At 39.7% G+C, this 25,728-nt stretch overlaps 1 protein-coding gene across 1 annotated transcript; it reads left to right on the top strand.

The window, feature by feature from the left end:
* Positions 1–408: 408 nt before the first annotated feature.
* MYLIP (myosin regulatory light chain interacting protein) lies at positions 409–23,693 on the top strand. The gene is made up of 7 exons (XM_034762360.1): positions 409–658; positions 2,223–2,413; positions 18,444–18,629; positions 19,778–19,975; positions 20,478–20,642; positions 21,268–21,688; positions 22,223–23,693. The coding sequence occupies exons 1-7, from the start codon at positions 557–559 to the stop codon at positions 22,310–22,312; spliced, it is 1,353 nt and encodes a 450-aa protein (XP_034618251.1). The 5' UTR covers positions 409–556; the 3' UTR covers positions 22,313–23,693.
* The last annotated feature ends 2,035 nt before the right edge of the window (positions 23,694–25,728 follow it).

The raw sequence follows: 25,728 nt of genomic DNA, 5'->3' as shown, positions 1-25,728 counted from the left end.
CAACCAGATCCAATGTTTAAGTGCAGCCCAAGCCTCAGCGTGGCTGCTCCCTGCTTAAAGAGGTTTAGGACAGCCTGGCTGTGTGCAGACTCAGAACCTCCAGGGCCTGTCATTGGCGGGGCCAGGCGGCTCCTTCCCCTCCCTCGTGGGGCACAGCCCCGTAGGGCGCAGCAAGCCCCCCCCGTGGCCCAGAAGGGAGCAGCAATAACAAACCGCCGCCGTGCCCACCGCGGTCGCAAGAGAACCTCACTCTGATTGGCGAGAGCGACTGTCTGCAGCGATGAGAGACGCGTTGTGATTGGCCGGGTGTTGCCGGTCGGCGGCGGAGGCGGGGAAGCGGAGCGGATATATGGGGGAGGGCGCCCGCGCTGCCGGCCGGTCGGAGCGCAGCAGGCACTAAAGAAGCGCGACGGGAGTGCAGGGCAGGGCAGGGCAGAGGCGGCACCGGAGGCTAGAACGGACGAGTGGCCGGGGGGGACCGCGGCGCACTGGGCAGGGTGTGTGGCTCGGTCGGCAGCGGCTCCGGTGTCCGAGGCGGGGGCCGCGCTGACGGTGGATGTCTGCCCCAGCCATGCTGTGCTATGTGACCAGGCCGGACGCGGTGGTGATGGAGGTGGAGGTGGAGGCCAAAGCCAACGGCGAGGACTGCCTCAACCAGGTGAGTCGCCGCCCCGGGGGCTCGCAGCCGCGCGGCTCCCCAACGGCCCTTGAAGCCGCAGCCGTTGCGGAGAACGCGACTAACCCCGAAGCCCGCACCCCGGCCCCTCCCTGCGCGAGGCGGCGGCGGGGGGGCTGCCCCGCGCGGGGCTCGCGCGCCCTTAGCTAGCGCTCCCCGGCGCGCCCACCGCTCGCGACGGGGCGGTTGCTGCGCGGGAGGGGGGGGGGGCGCAGGAGGAGCCGCTGGTGCTTCTGCTGCTTTCCTGCGGCGCGTCTCCCCGTTCCTCCTCCATGTTGGCCGCAGAGGCTGCGGCGCCCTCAGATGTTCGGTCTGCCCCGGGAAGGGACCCCGCGGGGTGGGGAGAGGCCTCCGCGTCTCCCCTCCCCTTGCGGCGAATTCGTCCTTCCCAGGCGCAGGGGTGAGCGGGCGGGGCGGGACCCCCCGCGCATGGAGCCCACCCTAGGCCAGACCCCGGCTTGTGCTCGGGTCCCCCCCGCGTGGCACCGCAAACATTCCCCTAAGCATTAGACACGTGGCCGGGAGGGGGCTACCCTGGTGTCTCTGATCTGCCTGCCCCAGCTGCACCCTGCTGTCTGCTCAGTTGACTCCACGTTGCCCAAAATAGCCAGACCTGGGTCACTCGGCCTGTGTTAGCCACCTAAACAAGTGGCCTGGTTTTTAGAAGTGCCCTTGGCTTCCTTGGGAGTTGCTGATGCTCATAAGATGGGCTGTGCTGGGTCAGACCAATGATCCATCTAGCCCAGTATCCTATTGTGCAGGCAGTGACCAGTGCCAGACACTACAGAGCATGAACAGAACAGGGCAGTTATTGAGTGATCTGTTCACTGTGGGTTCCCTGTTATCCAGTTCTAGCAGCTGGCAATCAGAGGCTAGGGACACCTAGGCTCTGAGCATGGGATTGCTTCCCTGACCATCTTGGCTAATAGCCATTGATAGAGCTATCCTTGGTGAACTTAACTAATTCTTTGTTGAACCCTGTTGGCCTTCATGATATCCCCTGGCAATGACTTTCACAGGTTGACTGTGTCTTGTGTGAAGAAATACTTTCTTTTGTTTGTTTTTAAACCTGCTGCCTACTAATTTCATTGGGTAACCTGGTTCTTTGGGGGTAAATAACACTTACTTATTTACTTTCTCTTCACCATTCCTGATTTTATAGATCTGTCATATCTCCCCTTAGTCATCTATTTTCCAAACTCAGCATCATGGAGAATCAAGTCACAATTGCTTAGGTGCCTAAGTTTTGGGGGAAAAATAGTGGTAACTCCTGTGATGTGTGTTTGGAGAGATAATTCCTGTTTTTATTGCCATTTCATATACATATCTGTAGGTTGCCATCTGAACAGCTTCTTTAATGCTTTGCTTAGTTTTGATGACTTCTTACTGAAAAGTGATTCAGTAAGATAACTTTATTATTTGAGTGTTGAGGTTTTGTAATGTGTGTGAGCAGTTTTAAAAAAGCTACACTTCTGTATTTGTGTGATGGTTTTGGTATTAGCTATGTTGTAGAGCCACTTGTACAATACTTCCATTTTTGTTATAGGTATGCAGAAGGTTGGGGATTATAGAAGTTGATTACTTTGGACTGCAGTTCACTGGCAGCAAAGGAGAGAGTTTATGGCTGAATTTGAGAAATAGGATCTCCCAGCAGATGGATGGACTAGCTCCTTACCGATTGAAACTGCGTGTCAAGTTTTTTGTAGAACCACATCTTATTTTGCAAGAACAGACAAGGTAAAATTAATCCAATCTTGAGTCAACTTCATTTCACGTTTTCATATTCTGTAATTTAATACTGTAAAGTAGCTATATGTTGTCTGTATCAATCATTTAGTACCACTTATATTCAGCTTACTTGCTTTTGAGCTGTATGTATGGCTTGCTGTGAAAACCTAACCTGACTTTAAATGTATTGTTCTGTCTTTTTGGAGATTGAAGAGGAAGGGTGCTACTGTAACTTATTCATAATATGTAGCTAAATATGAGAGCTAAGAACAGCATCGTTAATTCCATACATATTTAATGCTACAAGTGAAAGAAAAATACAGGAGGTAGCATGTGATATTTATATTACGTTTGCATGCCCGATAGTAACCTCTCTTCCAGCATGTTACTGCAGGTCATTCTAAACTGCTTGTGCAGGAAGTTGTTTCTACCACAATGCCTAAACTTGCTAAACTCCTCTTAGTCTAGTGTCATATTACAATAATTTTCAAACAGCTATAGGTCCTCTCTCAAGCTACAAAAGGAACAGCTGTTTTGCTTCTCCTGTAGAAGACCTACTAACAAAGCACAATAACTAAATTGATGATAAATTAAATTTATATAAATTAAATTAAATTTCAGAAAAATGCATAGTTGCCAACCTTTTGAGTTCCAAACTCCTGCAAAAATAGCAATGAAGTCTTATTGATTTTAATTTACACTAGAAAATGTCACATCTTTACTTAACGGGTCAATAACTTTCTTCCTTTTGAACTAGCAACATAAAGCATTTGTATATTTAATTTCTGTCAGCCATCAAGTTCTAGTGTTAGATGGGGGCCATAAACTGATGAACTCTATTTGAAAACAAGTCTTAATGTGATATTCAAGTTTATGACCACGAGTATCCCAGGATTGTCGGGTATTTCACTGTTTTACCAAAAATGTTCAGCTAATTCATTTGTACAGTGTGGTTTGAGGATCTGATCTGAATGCTTATTACACAGGAGAACTACATATTAGGCATGTCCTTTCCCCCTCTTTATGATGTATGAAGACCTGAAATTTTTTTTTTTTTAATTTGTTTTATAATAGAAATTCAGAACCTTTCTATCTTGGAAATTCTTGGTCATCCAGAGATTTAGTGAAACTGCTTGACAACTTACTGAAAGTAGAGCAGTTGAGAGGGGAAGGCGTTTGAGAGTGGTACTTTAGTTTACATATTGAATGCCAAAGAACATTTGAGAGCAAGGGACTCTTCTATAAAGATAGAATACTCCTGGACATTCAGTTAGGTGAGAGCTCACAGCCTAAAGCCTGAGAATCTCCAAGAAGTCCTCTATAACAAGGGAAGAACTCACTTGATGTTCTTGATATTTCTCCGGTTGAAAAGACGGGAAAAAATATATTCCTTTATAATAAAAATGCACAAATTTAGTTGTAACTGAGGGCGTGTCTACACTCCAAACGTTACAGTGGCCCAGCTATGGCACTGCAGCTGTGCGCTTGTTATACAGTAGTGTAGATGCTTGCTACAGTGATGGAAGGGATTTTTCTGTTGATTTATCGTTAATTCACCCCCTTGAGAGGCAGTAGCTAGGTTAACAGAAGAGTTCTTTCATTGAAGTCTATATCAGCACTTAGGTTGGCTTAACTACGTCTCTTGGGGTAGCTAGGTCAGCCTAAATTTTAGGTTTAGACCAGGCTTGAGACCACCTATCTTTGTTGTGTAATTTACACAAACATAAACTTTTTTGCACTCACATATTGAGGTAAATAGGTCTTTTAGGCTGCATCTGCGCTAAATAAGTAAACTACTAACTGAACTGGTAGGGTTACAATAGTACAAGCTGCAACAGTATAGGCCATACTAAGCAATGCTCTTTTGGATATACACGGCACAACAGCACCCTTGAACTGCATAATGTCTGTTTTTCTTGTAGTCATATTTCTGGTTTAATTCAGTTAATTCCAATATTTCTGTCCTGCAGAAAGTACAACATGTGGGCTGTGAAGGCCAGGAGCTACAGCCTGGTACACATTTACACACACAAACTGCAGATGCCATAGCTGTTCTCAGGCCTGCCTGGAATAAGGGGAGGACATTGAGGAGGGAGAGCAGGCCAGAAGCTTGTCTGAGCTATCACTGAATAGTGAGCAGGTGTACTGGCATGTTTGGAGGATCACTTGTACCATTACAACTGCAACACCTTGTTTCTTCATTGATCATTGCAACCAGGCAGATAACAGTGATGAATGACTTGATAGTCAGCCTTATTCAAAGCAGTTATGTAAATACCTGTCCATGGTTGATGATTTGTATGCAAAAATGTTATTGGTGTCAACCACCGTTTTGGCCATTTAACATGACAATTTCTGCAGTGTAGATAAGGCCAGGAGGTCTAGCTTGTACCACGTTACATACTGTTCTTCACACCTCAGCACCATAACATATGCAGATCACAGCACTGGATTTTCCTTAAATTAACTAAATATCATAATTGTTTTTTAAATTGCAAAAGCATGTTAGCTGTAAATTACTAGACACTACAATATTGAAGAGCCGGAGTGACAGTTGCAAAAAAGAGTTTGAAAACCGCTTTTTTTGAATGGTTTTAAAGACAGAAAACAAATAGACAATTTTACTGTTTCATTAGAAAGATCTCTGTATGTTAACACTTATGATTCAACTTAGAGGCCTGGTCAGTGCTTAGAAGTTAGATTGACCTTGCTTCATTGCTCAGGGCGGTGAAAAATTTGGTGCTCTGAGCATCATAGTTAGGTCGACCTAACCCCTGGTGTGGATGTAGGAAGGTTCCATTGACTTAGCTATCACTTCTTAGACAGGTGGATTAAGTACATCAAGAAAAGCCTTTCATCAGTGTAGGGAAGCGCCTGCACTGTGGCTCTATAGCTGTTGTGTAGTCATGGTCTGAGTGCTTAGTTTAGTGTCTATAATTTTCATGTCAGTTAAGTATTCAAAACAACGTCTATAAAATAGATGCAGAAAGCTATTTTGACTGCTGAATACTAGCCTCTTTCTTGCCTACGTAGAAAATAGTGTGACTCTTAAATATTTTCTGCAGTCTTTATTTCTCTTTGCATTGCTGGGCTTTCCAGGGCATAACAGATTGTGTTAATTTGTCTAACCTTTAGGGCCATGAAACAGCTTCCATCAGTTAAGTAAGTGGAGGTGTTGCATGAAGTATCTTATGCCTACTATTTCTTCCTTTTTAAGAGTGGGGGGAAAAGTTGCTTTTATTATTGGTGCTCTAGTGTGGGTTTCAGTTTATTGGCTGGCTGCTGGTTTTTTAAATCTAAATCCTTCGTTGTGGTGAATTATGGCTGCAAAGTTAACCAGTCTAAACTTGTATGCAGTGAAATAAAAGGTAAAATGGACCAATGCAGGCATAGAGCTATTGAAATATGCTGTGGCAACTCAGATTTCACAAGCAAGTCTTCTCAGACCTATAGAAAGGAGCAGGCCTATTTCAAAGACCTATGATGTATACGTTTCCAGTCTTTGAGGCTTCAAAGGTGTCCTTTGAGCAGGAAATAAATTCCTTTGAGAAAGAGAATACCTTTTCATTTTATCTGAAACATTACCAGTTTATGTTCTAACACAGTTTAAAAGACATTTCCATCTTTTGTGGTTTTCAAATTATTTTTTGCATTTGTAAATAGACATTTTAACAGATGGTCCAGGCTTTGTTAAAGCAGTTTGTTCATTAGAATAGCCTTTGCTGTCAAGTGATCACTTTAACAGGGTTCTTGCTCCATTTAATTCGAAGGAATCGGGTTTAAGGAGTGGTGTTTGCTGTATCAAAGAACTTGCTATAAAACAGTTCTCTGTAAGAGAAGGCAAATGGGATTTTAGAGTAGGGAAGCAAATGGGTTTGAAGTTGTGATCCAAGATGATTGGCAGACTTCAGAAGAAATTTTAGCTTTATACTTTCAGATGGGTTTGTTAAACTTCAAAACCTCAAAAGTGACTAGGAGTGGCTCTTTTGTTCTTGTTTTAGCACTGAGAGGCTTCAGAGGCGGCTGTATGGCTCCCTATGGTAAAGTAATGGTAATGTAACTTTAGGTCATTGACTGCGAGTAACCCCCGCCTAATAGCTACTAGGCATGTCTAACAAATCAGTGACTGCTGCATTGGAACACAGCCCAGGATCTGAAGACATTCAGTTTCTGATTGGCTTAGAACTCTTGTCTCGAGGCAGAAAGTTCTGCTTTTGTGGTTAAAAGGTTTCTTTGTGAAACAAGTACAAGTAGCAAAGAAGTCTAGGAACTTGTCACCTTTATAACAATAAGCAATGTTTGCCAAACTGTGTGAAGGGACAAATTGCAGTAAATAGTAATACAAAATAATAAAGCCGTACATTTCAGAAGGAAGTCTGTTAAGATAAACTCAAAACTTGAGCCCATATGTACAAAATGTGCATTATTTATGAAGTATAGCATTAAAATTAATTTTAAAGTAAAGATTATTTTGAATAACATAAAACAAGCTTCATTTTTATTTTTTAAGCTCTTTATTTAGGAAGGTTTAAACAAGCTTAGGAATCCTTGCCTGGTAAATATCAGAAACCAAGCAAGCTATCGTTACACCAGTTCTCTTTTGTATAAAGAGACAGGAATTTAATCATCAAATCTTTCTATTAAACAGAATGTTACCATATTAGAGTAAGCATTTTCACAACACCTGTATTGTTTCTAGTGATTTTATTAAATTGAATGAAATCTCTATATACGCCTATTTAAGACAAGGCATGTCTATCAAATGTTAATATTTTAAAAAAAAGATGGGTGTATTTTGTCTGATTATTGAATAAAAGGTAACCAAATATCTAATTATCAGTCTGCCCTCTGTTTGTTGGGTTAATTGGTGTTCATTTTTCCATAACCACAACCTCCCATATTTTTTTGAACCATTCCTCTGTGGTTGTCTGTTTTTTTTTTCCCAGTATGAGGCTGTCAATAGTGGAGCGGCTATTAGCAGATGAGACCAATTCTTCTCTTCCTTTTGTGTGATCAGTTCCACTAGGAAGCCCCAATGGGATTACCAAAGAAGTCTTTGGTAATAAATATCCAACACTTCGTGATATTTGGTTATGGATTGCATCCCAGTACTCTAATGACTGGACATTGACCACTGGATAAGCATAAAATCTTTCACCATAATTTCTCCAGCATTTATTTCCTTTTTATATTTTTAACCTGACTGATGTGAGGTACTGTTGGAACAGTATCTGAAAGAAATTTTATTGTGTTACTGAGGTCTCTTCCAAATCAAACCCCATTCCTTTGGGGTAATTTGTCTGACCACATCTTTTTTCCATTATGTAATATATGGACACTTAATTTTGTTAAGAAAGCTTTCTGCAAAGATTGATTGAAATTAGTTTTGTTTCCTAATGGACCAGAAGCCATCACTTCTATTAAAGTTAGCTTTCTGTTTAAAACAGGTTTTCTAGAAAGCTGAGAAATATAATGCCTGACTAAAATAAACTTTATTGGTGTTATTTCAGTAACCCGACGCTGAGACAAAGTAGGTTATATAATTTACTTGTGTGACTGGGTTGAAAATCAGATATTCATATACAGCTCTTGGCACCTTTTTGTCAAACTGACATATTACACTGAAAAGTCTAATGACTTAGCATTTAAAATAGCTCTGTTTTACTTGCTTGAAAACTGTTTTGTTCAAAAATATGGCATTTCCATATTCCATTGAGGAGTGTTTTGTGTACTTGTGTATTTTTTAAATATATGTATAGTTACTCAGGAAGGAAAATGCAAAATAAGCATTCTGGTTTAAAGACCAGTACAGTGAACTGCTTCATTGCCACATTACCTAGTTGCACCTATGGGCTAATTTTAGTAAGAATGGCTGATTTGTTGATGTAAATTTATAGCTATTTTACCCATTTGATGCGGGGGGGTAGAGTGAGGAACTGGCCAGTTTCTCGCTTATTTTACATAGTAACACTGGTTGCCCATGGACTTGGATTTAGATATGTTGCTCTTATTTTATAAGAGCAAGTAAAAGCTAACTGCTGCCATTGTTTGTTGAATGCATCTAATTGTTTATCTGAAGTTGAGTTGAATAGCTGTTAGTAACCTTTCACCTACTTTTACAGAGCGCAAACTAGGATTGCGATACTGGGAAATATAATAGGAGTACACTAGGTGCGGAATTTTAGTTTCTCATATCAGGTGACTTATATTGGGTCATCTTGTTGGGGTAGGTGGGCCTTATTTTTTCAGCTTTTCAGGTGGTGATTTTTCAGCAGAATAACTCCATTTTGAGAGAATTAGACTTCATAGTTCAAATTCACCTCATGCAAGGAGCTACAAATTACATTTCAGTATCCGTGAGAGGGCCCCCAGGTACTGGAGCAGTTTACCGCCAAAGGACTGGCAGTATTTCTGCCAGGAGCACAGCAACTGGAGGTTCCAAGAGATGCATGTTCCTGCTTGTGCCACCTAGTTTTTGGGAAACACTAGTCATCTGTTGCCTCTCCCACCACAGAGTGGAGATTGCAGCTCTTTTTTTGCTACCTCAGCCTCATTTCCTTGTAGGCACTATTCAGCCGGAGCATGGCACAAGAAAGGGATTAAGACAGCACTGTTGGACTGTTCCCATATTTACCTTACTAGACTAAAAAGATTTTTAATTATCTTTGTATGCAAAAGGAATATTTTGAAGTCAGAACTTGCATATTAAGTGTGAACTTTTTTCTTGAAGGGAAAGTAGAATTTCAAATCTGACTTAAAATCTGGAATAGGTACAATTATACTTTCTGTGGGCTGCTGAATTTTGCCCACGTCTAAATTTAATTATGGTTCCTAAGTACCTGTTTCTGTTTGCAACAGCTGTCACTCCAGAGACTCTGCATAAATCACATATTAAGGGAGGAATAGTAGGCACAACATGTAGATTTGTGTTAGTGATTAGGATTGGTAGTTTTCAGTACCCCTAAAATTACTTTTTCATACTATCGACCATTCATACAAAAATCCTTATGTTGACCACCTTTTCTGCATCAGTTATATTGCTTTTTTACATTGAAAAAAATAAGGGCCATCAAAAAGAAAAATCTAAGCCAGTATGCATTTGATTCTGAAATTTTTTTCTAAGGCCTGGTCTACACTATGGGGTTAGGTCGATTTAAAAATGAACGCGTCTACACAACCAACCCTGTTCTGTTGACCTAAAGGGCTCTTAAAATCAACTTCTGTACTCCTCCCCGACGAGGGGAGTAATGTTAAAATAGACTTTGTTGGGTCAAGTTTGGGGTATTGTGGATGCAAATTGACGGTATTGGTCTCTGGGAGCTTTCGCAGAGTGCTCCATTGTGATCACTCTGGAGAGCACTTTGAACTCCGATGCACTAGCCAGGTAAACAGGAAAAAGCCTGGGAACTTTTGAATTTCATTTCCTGTTTGGTCAGTGTGGCGAACTTGGCAGCACAGGTGACCATGCAGTCCCCCAGAATCGCAGAGCGTAGAATGTTTCTACACTCCCTCTATCACCTCCATCCCTGAGGTTATCGCAGATTAGAAAGAGAAAAAAAACGCACTCTCGATTACCTGTTTTCAAAGCTCATGCAGTCCTCCTGCCCTGATAGGGCACAGCTTAATGCATGGAGACATTCAGTGGCAGAAACTAGGAAAGAATTAAGTGAGCGCGAAGAGCGGAGGCAGGACGCGATGCTGAGGCTACTGGGGGAGCAAACGGACATGATGAAGCATCTGTTGGAGCTGCAGGAAAGCCAACAAGAGCACAGACCCCCGCTGCATCCTTTGTATAACTGCCTACCCTCCTTCCCATGTTCCGTAGCCTCCTCACCCGGATGCCCAAGAATGTGGGGGTGAGGCACCCAGCCACTCCACTCGAGGATGGCCCAAGCAACAGAAGTCTGTCATTCAAAGAGTTTGATTTTTAGTGTGGCTACAATAAGCAATGTGGCCTTGTCCTTCCCTCCTCCCTCACCCCACCCGGGCTACCTTGTCCATTATCTTTTTTTAATTAATAAAGAATGCATGTTTCAAATTGATAGTTACTTTATTTCGAAGGGGGGAGGGTGGTTGGCTTACAGGGAATTAAAATCAACAAAGGGGATGGGTTTGCATCAAGGAGAAACACACAACTGTCACACCGAAGTCTGGCCAGTCATGAAACTGGTTTTCAAACCCTCTCTGATGCGCAGTGCGCCTTGCTATGCTCTTCTAATCGCCCTAGTGTCTGGCGCGAAACGATTGTCTGCTGTCGCTTTCATGGAGGGAGGGGCAACTGACGACATGTACCCAAAACCACCCATGAAAATGTTTTTGCCCCATCAGGCATTGAGAGCTCAACCCAGAATTCCAATGGGCAGCGGAGACCGCGGGAACTGGGGGATAGCTACCCACAGTACACTGTTCCATAAGTTGATGCTAGCCACGGTAGTGAGGACGCACTGTGCCGATTTAATGCACTTAGTGTGGACATACGCAGTCGATTTCTAAAAATCGACTTCTATAAAGTCGACCTAATTTCGTAGTGTAGACATACCCTAAGGGTTTGTGTATGCTGCTAAAACATCAATAAAAATATGAAAAAGATTAGGGCAGTATAAAAGAGAAGATTAAAATAAACTAATTTTAATGTCATAGGTGCTTGGCCAGAAGCCACTTGGTACTGTTGTTCCATCTGCCTGAAATGCTTTATTTGCCCAAAAAAGCTTTGGGAATCCTGAGTCCTGTCTGGGCTACAATTAGCTAGAAATGTCAAATTGAAGACTAAGGGCTTCTCTACATGAGAGTAGGCATTCTAACTAAAGGTGTAAAGTTAATGCACATATATTAGTGCATTAAATCCCTGTGTGGATCCTTGCATTCAGAAGTAAAGTAGCCTTAATTCCAAGGATCAAGCTACAGCAAACTAAGGCCATTTTACTTCTAAATGAGAGCATCCACTTTGGGGTGTAATGCACTTTAATGTGTGCACCTTAACTTCACCTTCAGTTCATTCTCTTAACTTTTGTGAGTTATCCTGTATGGACAAACCTTTACTTTGCAATTCTGACAATAATTCTGTAGACTATATTTTGAGGTAGTCTACCTTATATCCAGAAATATCCTGGAGCACCTGGCTTCATTCTCAAACAAAAATATTCATACTCAAAACGGAAGACAAGCTTTAATATCCTAAAACTATATAATCTTGGGTGCATTACACTGGAGGCAAGAAATTTTGAACGATTGTCATGCAGGAATACTACAGCTAAACTTGATAGGAGGATTTGTTCTGCACTGCAGAATAGTAAAAGATTAAACTCTTTAACTTCAATATTTTCCTATTAGTGTTACAGCCTTATGTGAATCCAAGATGGCAGCCCTCAAAGGAAGGTATGGGTGACTTTCTGTTACTGCACTGGAAAGCAGTTTTTCTGTATACAAGTGATTTCAGAGTTGTTGTTTTTCACAGGCTTACTAATGTTGGAAGTGTGCCAATGTCTGGGAGATATTATGATTAACACAAACCATGGTAAAACTTCATTTAAGAGTGAAATTTTGCATTGTGAAGATTTGCTGTGGTTTTTATAGAGGTTTTAAGGTTGAAGTGAAACTGTACAACTGGTTCAGAAAAATAAATTAAAGAGCTACTTGTTTGAATCAGTCACATGATACAAGAGAAGCAGGAATCTTAGAACTCCTGAAGTACTGACTTTTTTGTAGCAATTCTGAGACTAAAGTAGTGTTTTTCCAGCATGTTTCTAAGTGTTAATGTATCCTTGCATAACTAAAATGTTAAAATATAATGTAGCCATGAAACTGTCAATGACTGTTTAATTCAGTTTTAATAAACTGGTTGAACTGAAATAGTTTATGGCAATCGGTGCAGTTTGTTTAAAAAACTGAATAGAAACCAACTTAAAGAAGGCTTCGGTTTTTGAATTATTGAACTATTACAGGAATGCTCCTTGGGACTGCCACTTCATTTTTATCTTGACTTTCCAGTCAGTTTTCTGAATGTGCTGAATCTCTGCCTTGTTGAACAGAATGTCCTAGAAATGAATGCATTGATCTGAAGAATTGAGCACCTTTTTACCTTAGAGAGCCACCTGAGAATGCCTATCCAGGGAATTCTTGAAGGAGTCTTGGGATATTGAGAAGGCAGCTATTCACTGGCTTTTGGAGATCCAATAAAAGCTGTGTGCTCAAACTCCAAAACTACTGTAGTTTGCAGAAATTTGGCTAAATGCCTCCTGGTAGTTAATCTCAATAATATGGCTCAAGAATGCTACAGGCAGTCCATTCAGCCCTGCAGATGAACTTTGCAGAATTAAGAGTCTAGCTGTTAAGTCAGGTTCCCAGAAGGGGACATTCCAGTTTTACCCTGAATATGTCCAGGAAAAAAACAGCTCTTCTAGTTCACAACTCTTCATGTTAATTAACACACCAACATTTTAATTTGGTGATCTGTCCTGGGTAGTATCAGCTGACTTCACCAGATTCTGTGGTTCTGGTTGTTGCATGTGTATCAGGCAACTGGAACCTAGATATTGATTAAAATTGACTGATGAAAATGACTTTGGGGAATGTGAACGGAAACAGGTTGTATGAAGAGAACACTGTTCAAAATAATTAGCATTTTAAACTTCGAGTGCTCTGTAACCACTGATTAATTAAAGCCTTTAGAAATTTTTCCATCCAATTTTGCTTCCTTTCTGCTCCATTCAAGTGTCCTTCTATAAAAATAAAGGTGAAAAAGCTACAGTGGGCTTCTATCTGAAGTATTTATCTGGCCCCCATTACCATGGTATCTGAACACCTCACAACACCTCTGTAAGCTAGGGAACTACTGTTATCTCCATTTTATAGATGATGAACTGAGGCACAGAGGCTAAGTGACTTGCCCAAGGTCACACTGGAATTCTGTATCTTCCCTGCATCTTCACTTTTTAGGCTTGATAGGTCTTTAGCAAGAGAAAGTGGAGGTGGTTCTAGAACAGTTGCCTCTCTTGTAGTTGCTTCTGTAATTCATTTCTATCTGCTGGAGAAATCTTGTAGCTTTTTCAGCTCCCTGTTAATGTCTGTAGGGCCTTTTCAGTAACTGTAGAGATTGTAAAAAGCAACAGAGGGTCCTGTGGCACCTTTGAGACTAACAGAAGTACTGGGAGCATAAGCTTTCGTGGGTAAGAACCTCACTTCTTGCATCGGACGAAGTGAGGTTCTTACCCACGAAAGCTTATGCTCCCAGTACTTCTGTTAGTCTCAAAGGTGCCACAGGACCCTCTGTTGCTTTTTACAGATTCAGACTAACACGGCTACCCCTCTGATACTTGACACCATGTAGAGATTGTCTTGCTGTTTTTCCTGTATAATCAAAGTGCTGTCAACTGCTGAAAGCACACTGAAATTTTTTTTTGCTTTTTTCAGTTGTAATCTTGTCACTTGCAACTATAGTAGGAGTAAATTTTTTCAGGCAGATGTTTTCAAGTTTGCGGTATCCCTTTAAATGTATCTGATACATAAATCAAAGTATGTTCAAAGAGCAGTAGTAGTATGCAGAAATGTATGAACAGGCTTTTCATTTTTCTAATCTGGGGGGCAAAGTTGAACAAATGATTACTGATAGCTGTCTTGGCCAGAGCAAGTCTGAGTAGTTTAATTTAGATAACCTGCATTAATTTCTCTTAAAAAATTAAATATATTGTCAGATTGCATGCATGTGGCTAAAATTTCAATTTGATATAACCCATACAGTTAAACATCTTGCAATTTTTTATAATGCTTCAGTTTTTTTGTTAGAGGTAAACTGTAAAGCAAAAATAAAATGAATTAATTTTTGTTTTTTCTTTCATGATGCATAAGGATTGCTTTATAAAACATTTATTTTGGTTAGTTTTTATATTTGGTATATCAATTCTCACTCTGATGTGTGATGGTACAGTCAGATTGAAGACCTAAGCATCTCTTCTCTTCTCCGTCCCCGCTTGTTGAGGGGGGTCGGAGGAGGAAGAGAGCTGCAACTCAGGTTGCAATTCATCACCACTCAGGTCTTGGCTAGCTCACATTATTTTTAGTCTTTACGATATTTTATTCATTAGATAACTTTCTCATTCTAACTGTAGCAAATGTGAAATCTGCTGCTCCGTGCAGCAAGTTGGGTGGCAAATGTGTAATGATTACCAAATGTAAAAACTTACCTGACTCAGCATGTCTAAAGTTAAAAAGGTAGGGAACTGGTGAACAAATTATCTGAAGTAATGAAAATGGATAATTCTTCTAAAATAAATGGTCTAAAATAAACATAGTCAAAAATTGTTTAGCAAGATTAGATAGGTTTTATGTTCATCTCAAAATGCAGAAAATATTTAATTCTTAAAGATCAAATATGCCATTGCATAAAACTTTCACTATTGAAATGGAAGAGCAGACTATAGATTCCCAAATAAGGTCTGGTCTACACTGTAAAATTAAATCAACCCAGCAATGTCGCTCAGGGGTATAAAAAATCCAGACCTGTGAGTGATGTAGTTAAGCCAGCCTAGTCCCTGTGCAGACCATGCTAGATGGGTGGAAGAAGTCTTCAGTTCACCTAGCTACCCCTCTCAGTGAAGTGGATTAACTACAGCAACAGGAGACCCCTTTATGTCACTGTAGTGAGTATATACGCTGAAGTGCTACAGTGGCATAGTGTTGTAAGTGTAGACATATCTTAAGGCCTGGTCTACACTGAAAAGTTAGGTCGACCCAACTACATTGCTCAGGGATATGAAAAATCCCCTCAGCAGCATGGCTACACTAGAGGGTAGGTCTGCTTACGCAGCATTAGGTTGATAGAATTCTTTCGTTGACCTAGCTACTGCCTCTTGGGGAGCTGGATTACATACCCTGACAGGAGAACTCCTGTTGGCATAGGTGTCTACACTGAAGCGCAACAGTGGTGCAGCTGTAGAGTTTCAAGTGTAGACAAGCCCCAAGACTTTCAGCATGATTGTCACTGTTGAGATGTAACTACAATGATCACTTCAGTCCCTGTTTCAGACTTTGGAGTGGCTCAGCATCTTACTTCAGGATGAGTCTCTGCTTTAACACCCAAAATATGGCAGATTAGTCCATGATCACATTGATTGATTTACATCACCAGTTTTAACTGATTTAAATTGGCAAGCAGGAAACAGTGACTCTTAATCTTGTTTTGCATTTGTACTCTGTAGTTAGTTTCCTGAAGTAAGATTGATTCTCATTGGTTGGTAACCCTTAAAACATGTTGATTTGAAATGAAATGTAACCTTTATGCTAAAATGTACTTTTGCTATCAAGGATACAGTGTATCTACACATTTAAGCAGTTACAGAGCATAACATTCATTTGTTCGGGTTCTTAATTTTTCCATTTTTATGTTAGAAAATGAGTGAAGCATTTTCATATTTACTTGATTAATTTTTTTACATGAGACTTTTTCAAGCTATATGTGGATGGAAAACTAAATTAAATGCACATGTACCCCTTCTGCCCGTCTGAGTTGGCAGCAACAAGGGCTAGGTTCAGTATCTAGGGGTTCTGTTCAATAACACAATGCAAAACCGGCTCGAGCCCCCACCAGTGACCTGGGACAATTAGACCACCCCCCAGGCGCCTCTAAGGTAATATTTGCCTCTCACAAGCACAAAGTCTGAGTGTAGCAAAATCCTTTTAATAAGGGAGGGAAACAATGCGGCATTATGTTGGGGAAACACCACAAACAGGATTCATAACACAGATCATCAGCAAAAGACATTCTCCCCTCCTCCCCCCAAGTAAGTTTGGCAGTGTCCTTTTCCCCTTAGGGTAAACCCAAAAAATCACCCAAAGTGAAATCCCTGGTCAGTGCAGTCCCAGAGTTCAAAACTTTATCTGCGGAGTTTTACCTCCCAGCCTGAGGGTGCAGCAGTGTTAAGGGGCACCTTACGTGATCAGAGGCCGACTGCTCCGCCTCTCCATGGGGTTCTGCTGCAGCCTTCACAGTGAGCTGCTTTGCCAGCCACTCTGCTCCACCAGCTGTCCCGCAAGCTGCTCCAGTCATCCCGCAAACTGCTCTGCTCCACCAGCTGCTCAGCAACATATCTTCAGGGCCTCCCCAACACTCAGTGATTTCAGCTCTTAGTAATTTTAGCTCTTTCGTGATTTCAGCTTGTAGTAGGGGAGCCTCAGTGCTGGTGCACCATTGGCCCAAAGTGAATTCAGCTCAGCAGCCTGTAACTAGACTCCTAATGGAATTAAAATTAGCTCTGATATTCCACAGTAGGGGGGGGAGAGAGGAGGAGGTGCAATTGGTATTTCAGGCCCATACCATCAGGTACAAATAACTATTCCCAGCCTCTCTCAATGCACTGGGTTTTGGAACCCATGTCCCTTGTCTAGTGAGTGCTACTTAGTTGATGGCGAGTCCCTCTGTCTTAAAACAGTTTCATTGTCCTTGGTTCACATAATCAGGGTAACAACACTTTTTTCTTCCTGACCCAATAACAGAGAAACTGGGTATCCCACAGCAGCCAGAGTGACCATTTGGGCTCATGCTAGACAGGGTGGGTGTGCCTATGCAAACAAGATCAGCCCCTGAAGTTCTTTTCCACAACTCTCCACAATTCACCACCAGATGTCAGGGTAGAGCTCATCCTCACTCTGCTTACACACATACACACACCCAATATTTTTTTTAAAATTTTGGTTTTTATTAATTCTATAAAACTACCTTCAGTGTGCTGGATACATAAGATAAAGTTTATCAAACATGTTTTGCATTTAAAACTGTTTTATTAAACAAAGGAAGTATCTGTAGTTAGTGAATTGAAATGGTGGTTTCTGGTCATCAGGCCCTTCAAGATTTTAGAACTAGAACATCTCATCTTCACACCTCATTTTTATTTATAATTCAGAATATTAAAACAGGCTTTCCTACTTTTTTTTCAATTCCCCTTTAGTTTATTTAAAGTTGAGAAACCAGTCATTGAACTGAACTGGTTGAAGAAACTGACATGAAGAAAATAGTCTCTGCACCTGCAGAAGAGACTACTGTCAAAAGCTGTTTTAGCATTTCAAACTGATTCTTGGTGCTTAGTGAGTGAATGCCACCAGTTCAGTGGTTTGACTTTTTAAAATAGCTGAAAATATGTACTGCTTGAAGTTTTTCATGTACTGTAAATTATTTTAATAGCTTATAAGTAGTTTAGGTCTAAATATAGGTTGTCAATTTTAAATTGGTTTAATTTAAATTGATTTAAGTAAGTCTGAATTGTTTTAAAAAATTGATTTTTTTATCCATCCTGTTTTTTTCAACGGTTTAGCCAACATGACAAATCCAAATGTAAAGGTCAGAAGTTAAGCCCAGAACAGCAATAACTGGCTGAATAATATGCTTACGAAGTAAACATAGTATATGTTTTCACAGCACTTTTGTGGGTTTTTCAAGTATTTTTCACTGGATTCTTTCAGGCTGGGGAAAATCACACCACCTCTCTGGGAGTACTATAGTAGAGCGGTTTGTTTTGAATAAACAGGGAAATCTCCCACAGATTTCTCAACTGTAATTTCACAGAATGTGCTGATTTATGCTTAATATTTTACAATATTCACTTCATTTAACTATGAATGATAGTAGTGCATACTGAAGTAAGGCATATTTATTTAGAAATGACAGTGCAGCAACATAACTACCTGGTAGTCTTTTACATGCTATATGAGTGCTTTGTTTCTTTAATCTGTAATTCTGACTTGATGAATGTAACATTTCAGATATTCACTGATAGTGAGAATTTTTTTAATGGCCTTAAGATATTAAAGTATTTTGCTCTTTTTGGATTTGTTGGACAGTTCAATATTTAAATGAAGCTGCTGAAAGACTCATTTTTTAATGTAGGCTGGCTTTTGAAAAGATAGCATAATCGTTAACAAAACCAAGTCAGTTTTCTAACTCTGATGCCAGAACTATTTGGTATTTAATATGCTCAGTGACCATTCTCAAACAATTATTAAATTCTACGCTAGTCAAACTTTTTAAAAATAAAAAGTGATTCTCTTGCAGGCATATGTTTTTCTTGCATATAAGGGAGGATCTTTTGGCTGGTAATCTTCAGTGTTCTTCAGAGCATGCCATTGAACTTAGTGCGTTGTTGGCTCACATGAAGTTTGGGGATTATAACCAGAATACTGCCAAGTACAGCTATGAAGAGTTGTGTGCAAAGGAGCTCACTACTGCCACCTTAGACAGGTAAGTAACTGCTGTAACTACTCGAACAACCAGTGACAAAAGTTGTTTAAGAATTTAAATTAGTAAATGATAATGTTTGGTTATTTGGTGCTAAAATTTAAGTGTAAGTGATGTTGCAAAAAAAAAAAAAATCAAAGCTAGTGTTAGTTAGCTATTCTTTGAAAGGAAACCAAACCTTACGCAGAATGTTTTTAATGAAAGTGGCCCTATATATCTGCTGCATTTGTAGACGGTAGTGTACGTTTCCTTTTTTGGAAATAAAAAGCGGTAACTGTTTAAATTTTCCTTGATTCGGAAGTAAAGGCAGGCTAAATAGTCTGATCAGGATAATTCCAGTTACCTTGCCCAGCTCCACACCGTGTTAGGACACTGCTCAAGGGAGAGACAAAACTATTGCTTTTTGATGGATATGCAAGTAAAATCAACATCCCAAAGAGAACGTGCGTAATGTTGGCTGATAGTTTACGTGTACTGTACAGCAAAAAAAAAAATTTCCTGGAACCTAACCCCCCCCCCCCCCCCATTTACATTCATTCTTATGGGGAAATTGGATTCACTTAACATAGTTTCACTTAAAGTTGCATTTTTCAGGAACATAACTACAGCGTTAAGTGAGGAGTCACTGTATATAATCAAGTTCAAGAATTTCATATAGAAGACTACATTTGTCTAAAGGCACAATTTTAATACCCTTAGATTGTGTTATAAACAAGCCCAAGACTACACCCTGCACGTGTGCGCACACATTTTTGTAGTGTAAAATCTGAACATCAAGGAGAAAAATTCTAAATGTTGTATTTGCATGCATGTGAATTTTTTTACTGCTAGGAACTTTTTGGTCTGAAAGCCTTTCTACACAAGGGATACAGTTTCTAAAATAGCATGCAGCTTTTTCTTTATATATATAAAATTGTTTGCCAAGTAAATACAATACATCCTTTTAAATAGTCTAAGAATATTTAATTAGTTGTCACTTTAATGATCAGAAACATGTAGCCAGCTATAACTAAACAGACCAAGTAATTTAGTACTTTTATATAAGCACCACCTAACTTGATCATTTAGAATCTTGTTTAAAATGAGATGTTGCTGTAGATTACTGCATATGGCTGAATGGTTCACCTATCATCCATCTTTTTTATCCACAGTATTACTGCAAAGCACAAGGAACTAGAAGGGCTGAGCCAGGCTTCAGCAGAGTACCAGGTTCTGCAGATTGTGTCAACACTGGAGAACTATGGGGTAGAGTGGCACTCAGTGAGAGACAGTGAAGGGCAGAAACTTCTTATTGGTGTTGGGCCTGAGGGCATCTCCATCTGTAAAGATGACTTCAGCCCCATTAACAGGTAAGTTCCTGGGGCGAAAGAATCTAATCTTCTGACTTTTCTGTGAGCTATACTTTGGTTCTATAATCTATATAATCAAAACCGTTCTAAAGAAAGTGTTAAAATCTTTTATATCTTTGTTCTGGTTTGGACCATGCAAGAACTGCCGGACCATGCAGTGACTGGGGATTTATCCACTTCTGATAGCCTTTTCATCAGGAGACCATTGATGATGTAAAACACTGAGTTTGGGGCTATACAAATAAGTTATGTGCTTCCATGGGTACTATATTAGTGGTATAGCTGTCCTGTACTTGTTCAGTGCAGCATTTTCAATCTAACATTATAGAAGATTGGAAAGGCCTCTTTGTTTGCAAATGTAGCTGTTAATTTCTTCTGGGTAGCCTTAAAGGATGTTTCTCATAGTACAATATGTGAGTGGCCATAGAAATTGCCTTAGTTTTTAGAGGGAGAATAATCGCCCCCACACACTCATTACTCATCATTTTCTATTCACATTTAGGATTGCTTATCCTGTTGTTCAAATGGCAACCCAGTCTGGGAAGAATGTGTATCTGACTGTCACCAACGAGTCTGGTAATAGCGTAGTTCTCTTGTTTAAGATGATCAGTACCAGAGCAGCAAGTGGACTGTACAGAGCAATAACAGAGACACATGCATTTTACAGGTTTGTATTGCTAGTGGAGTAAATCACTCTTCCTACCTTTTCAACAGCAGTTGAGTCAAGGATTTAAACTTTGACACTTCCTCACACTACCTTGCATTTGAGATACTCCCCTGCAAAATTCTATCATATTTTTGCTGCTACTCCTGCGCACACAACACCAGGAACAGCAGCAGTGGTATGAAACAAAATTCAGACATAGTTCTACTCTGCTTCTGTTACATCCAAGAGCTGGATAGATTCTAATTGCTGTGGTTTTCTAGGGTGGGAATATACAATTCAAGATAAGCAAACAAGATATTTCTCTGCACTATCACAATATAAATAGCACTTCCTCAGAATGAAAACTGATACCTCATTTCATTTCTAGCACTTGTTTTCATTTCTAGCATATATGTTTATAATTTATTGAAAACATCAAAATCTGTAGCTTCATTCCTCTAATTCTGTTTTTAAAAATCTTTGCAAACACAATTGTTATATATAGAAACAAAATTAAGTAGGCTAAACATGCTAAGGATGATCTTTCATCCTTCGGGGTGTCTGAGCTCAGGGAACAAATAAGATCATTGAGGTTTCAGTATTAACTAATCAATTTTTTCACTTGTCTCATGGGTTTGTCTTGTAGGTGTGACACTGTTACTAGCGCTGTCATGATGCAGTACAGTCGAGATTTAAAGGGCCATCTAGCATCCTTGTTCCTGAATGAAAACATTAATCTTGGCAAAAAGTATGTCTTTGACATTAAACGAACATCAAAGGAGGTTTATGATCATGCGAGGAGGACTCTTTACAATGCTGGCATTGTGGATCTTGTTTCAAGAAGTGACCAAACACCACCAAATTCTCCCCTTAAGTCTTCAGAAAGTAATATGAACTGTGACAGCTGTGAGGGTCTCAGCTGCCAGCAAACAAAAGCTCTTCAAGAGAAGTTGCGGAAGCTGAAGGAGTCTATGCTATGTATGGTGTGTTGTGAGGAAGAAATAAATTCAACCTTTTGTCCTTGTGGCCACACAGTATGCTGTGAGACCTGTGCTGCCCAGTTGCAGGTAATTGCAGTGTCACTTGGGACATTCCACACTAATGTGTTTAACAGCTGATTTCACTTTACAGTTTATTTTTTTACTAGTATAATTAACTGATCTTGACCAATATACTCAGCAAAGTTTGATTGGTACTCAATTTGCATAATGTCTTAGTTCACAAGAATGTTATGTTTAGATGATAAGCTAAATAGATGGGGCTGTAGTGTGAAGAAAGACAATGTAGGTGAGGTAATTTATTATACTAGTTTCTGTTGGTGAAAAGTTTTTGAGCTTGCACAGAGATCTTCAGGTCTGGTATAGTATGTAGTCATTCCTTTTGATGAAAATTAATGGATTTTTTGCAGAGAAGTTAGGAACTAGTGGCATAAAAGTTTCTTGTGGTGTCATGTTAGAAATATGGAGACAACTGACCTGAATACTTCAGTCTCACCAACAATGTTTATTCATTAAGGTGATGACTTTGTGCTCATGAGACATATAGGGTCTCAGAAAATTGTGATGGAGTGTTCCCTAATACTTTTTCTTTCTTCTCTCCAGTCATGCCCAGTTTGCAGGTCTCGGGTAGAGCATGTCCAGCATGTGTATTTGCCAACCCACACCAGTCTGCTCAATCTGACAGTGATATGATCTGTGTACACTTCTAAAGCATCATGTACTTTTTACAAACTGCACTAAGATGAACTACAGCCATTGATTGTGAAAAAGGCAATCACTCCAGCTCCTGCCTGCAATGAGAAGCAAAAACCCCACTACATCTCTGGGTCGGAGAGGGGTCAATATTATCTGTTCAGCATGCCCAAGAAGAGGTTTTGGGACATCTTGTGAAAACAGAACTCTAAAAAAAATTCATGTCATCTAAAGGAGGAAAAAGGTCTTCTAGATGCATGAGCTTGCAATGTGGCAATATTGCCAAAAGCTAGGTAATTCTGGGGAATGTGGTGTAAAATCTATTTGATATACCCAGCAGGGATAATTCAATATGTAGTTTTACACATTTTATAATTGGTTTTACGTTTCTTTTTATTTTGTTCCTTTAGTGTGATCACTCCATTATTTTTAATAGCAAAACTAGTTTTTTACAAATTTGTATGTCAGTTTTAGTGTGATGTTTATGGTTTCTGTGTTTAGAAATTGTTCTAAAGTGAGGGGAAACTATTTTAAAAATCAGTATTTTTTAAAACCTGAGGTTGCAAGGCTTTAAGCAAGCAGTTGCATTTAAATCAGCAATCTAATCAAAGCTTAATTCATATGACAGTGATAATTTTGGAAGTTTTTTTTTTTTTTTGCAGCAAATTTTAATTTCTGGATGTTGAGAGGTTTGTCAGGAAAGTCTCTCCTGCTTGGTAATGATGCTCCACTGAGGAAATGTTCTGGGGCTTTGCTTGCAAATCAAAAGGGAAAACCATTTCCACTTGGGAAGGATGTAAGTTGTGTAACAGTCACCAGATTCAACTGTCAGCCTGTAAATCTGCCTTAGCTGTGGAGGCTGATTTTGCTTGAACTATCAAATCCATTTTGGCCTAAAATAGTGTAAACTTTGTATAATTTAAGTGCTTTCATAAGTTTAACTTTTGAGTTGCTTGGTTATCTTTCTTGCTAAAACTTTTTATCTTCCACCCCCATTTGGGCATTTTGGACTTTGGTCAACTAGTGTATTCTCCATGATTTAGAGGAAACTAGAAGACCATATTTGGGTGCAATACTAGCTAAATTAAAGCTAGAAAACTACACTGTCACTTTACTGAGATTTTCTGAGTATACTTTTCATATTGCCTTAATGTAGCAGTAATGTGTGTGTATGCATTTGTTTCTTTGCACAGACTTTTGTCAAAATATTAAAACTCTACTTTTTTATCGCACATATTAGCATATAAACCTTACTCCAAGAGGTATTTATTTTTTCACTTTGTAAAGAAATTTTGTTTCCACATGAAGCAAGAACTCTGTCCTATATCATAGACAACTTCTGTCTTTTTATATTCAGGTTAATAAAGGACTTTAAATCAGATGTCTTCCTGCATTATTGATAGTATTTGGAAGTCTGCTTATTAGCTTTGTTGTGAGAAATCCTGCCATGTCATACATAATTTAACCCATTATTTTGTAGTTAGCATATTGCCCATTGTTTTTCCTAAACCTGCATATTTTGGGACTGATCTAAGAGGTACTGACCATTTGTAACTGCCATTCAGGTTAATGGTGCTCAAAATCTTTTTGGATCAGACTCTTCTCTTGAGCGAACTGGAGGAAGCTTTTTTCATGTTGTCGCTACCTTTTGCTTTCAAGTGATATTGCCTAAAACACCTCAGTAGTCACAGGGTCCTTAATTTTTCTTATAGAAACATTCAGAGGAAATACAAGGTTTCTGTGACTAGAAACTGAAAAATAAGATACTGTTTGACCTAAAGAAGCTGCTTTCAAGATTTAAATTTAAACTTTGAATTTCATCAGTCCAACTGAAGCATTTAACAGAAATCCTTTTTTATACTAGTGTGTAGACATTTAAAGAGGAGCCACTAGTCATCAGCTATATCACTCTTCAATTTTGAAGGCTTCATTTAGCACTACTTACCCTATTGAAGCTAAAATCTTTCCATATTTGGCCTCTACCTGAACACAGTTTAAATTGATAATCCCAGAAACCTTATTACTTGAACCTATTAATGTCATCTTAGAGCAAATGAAACAATGATATTCCAGCTCAAAATAGTGTAGTAGGTGAAAGTAACTTCATGGAATTTTAATATGTATAGCAAATCGTAGTGGCCATTTCTAAATACTTTAGAATGGCCAGGCCTGAACCAAGCACTGTACTTCTGTTTGCTTTTATTTTAAGCTGTTAATATCCAAAAGACCACTATGGTTAGGGTGGATAGGAGAACTACAGTCTCTCTTGAAAGCTAAGGCAGAACTTAAGAGACTTCTCTGAAGAGTTGTTCAGAGCTGCCTCTACATTTTCTGCTACTTAAGATGAAGTAGCAGTTGTCACTGGCTGAAGATACTGAACAAATCATTGCCTGCCACAGACTAGCTGTCAGGCTTTGGCCTGCCTTGCTGCAGACTAGTACATCTTCTGTTGCTAGATGCTCGATTATATTAGCAGGGTATGTCTTTGCACTGTTGTCAGTCCCAGCTGTGAGGGGAGTAAATCAGGTTCACAGACTACAGTGATGAGTATGATGTAAATGCTTGGAGCTAGATCTGTGGGACTGAATCAATAATGCACATATCACTCCTCCAAAGACAGGGTCACATTTCTTTTCAAGGAAAATTCATTTTGATGAATTCAAAAAGCTTCATCAGTCATTGGCAAATATATTCCAGACCTTGGTATCTGAGTGATTTCCTTTTAATACTTGGAGTTTTGAGAACCAAGGAGTGCAGAGTAGCTCTACTATCCTTAAGGGTGTGGAGTGCTTTATCATTATTTAAGCTTAAGCGCTCACGATACTTGAATGGTAAATCTGTCATGGTTGTCTGACCATGAGAACTGTAATCAGGTTCTGCATATTGTAATGTCTGTGGCCACCAAATAAGCTGCCATGTCAGGCATCTAAAATTGCCTACAAAGTTCTGCTCTGGTATTTTGTGGAAGTTTATCCAGAAAGGGTGTCCTCTTATGTTAAATTGTATTTTGCCAAACAAACTTGATGATGCACATTTGTAGTGTCGCAGAAGAGTAGGTTTTCTGCTTAGCAGGTTTGCTTGTCATGGTCTGTTTCTTTAGGTGTCTAGCATTTGGGAGTCCAAATGGTTTTTTCCTGCACTGGAGAGAGAAGTTACTAGAGTTTGTATGGGAGTAGAAGTACTTCAGGCTCTTGTATGGAACTTGGTTCCTTTTAGCTGCCCTCTTGCAGGTTGTTCCTTGTTAAACTTTCTGGAGAAAATGTCACTAGTGATGAATGGTTGGAGTGAGTGGGTAATTCACCCTTTTAGTTTTATGGGAACTAGTAACTACAGCCTATTCACTTCTTAACATGATACTGTAACTATAAACAGTTTAAAAAACTTAAAAGAATTAGCATTAGAGAGAAAGCTATGCT

The sequence above is a fragment of the Trachemys scripta genome, chromosome 2, assembly GCF_013100865.1.
Source record: "Trachemys scripta elegans isolate TJP31775 chromosome 2, CAS_Tse_1.0, whole genome shotgun sequence".
NCBI classification, from domain to species: Eukaryota; Metazoa; Chordata; order Testudines; family Emydidae; genus Trachemys; species Trachemys scripta.
Note: the sequence above shows the minus strand (reverse complement) of the source record. Positions and strands in the feature narration are given on the sequence as shown.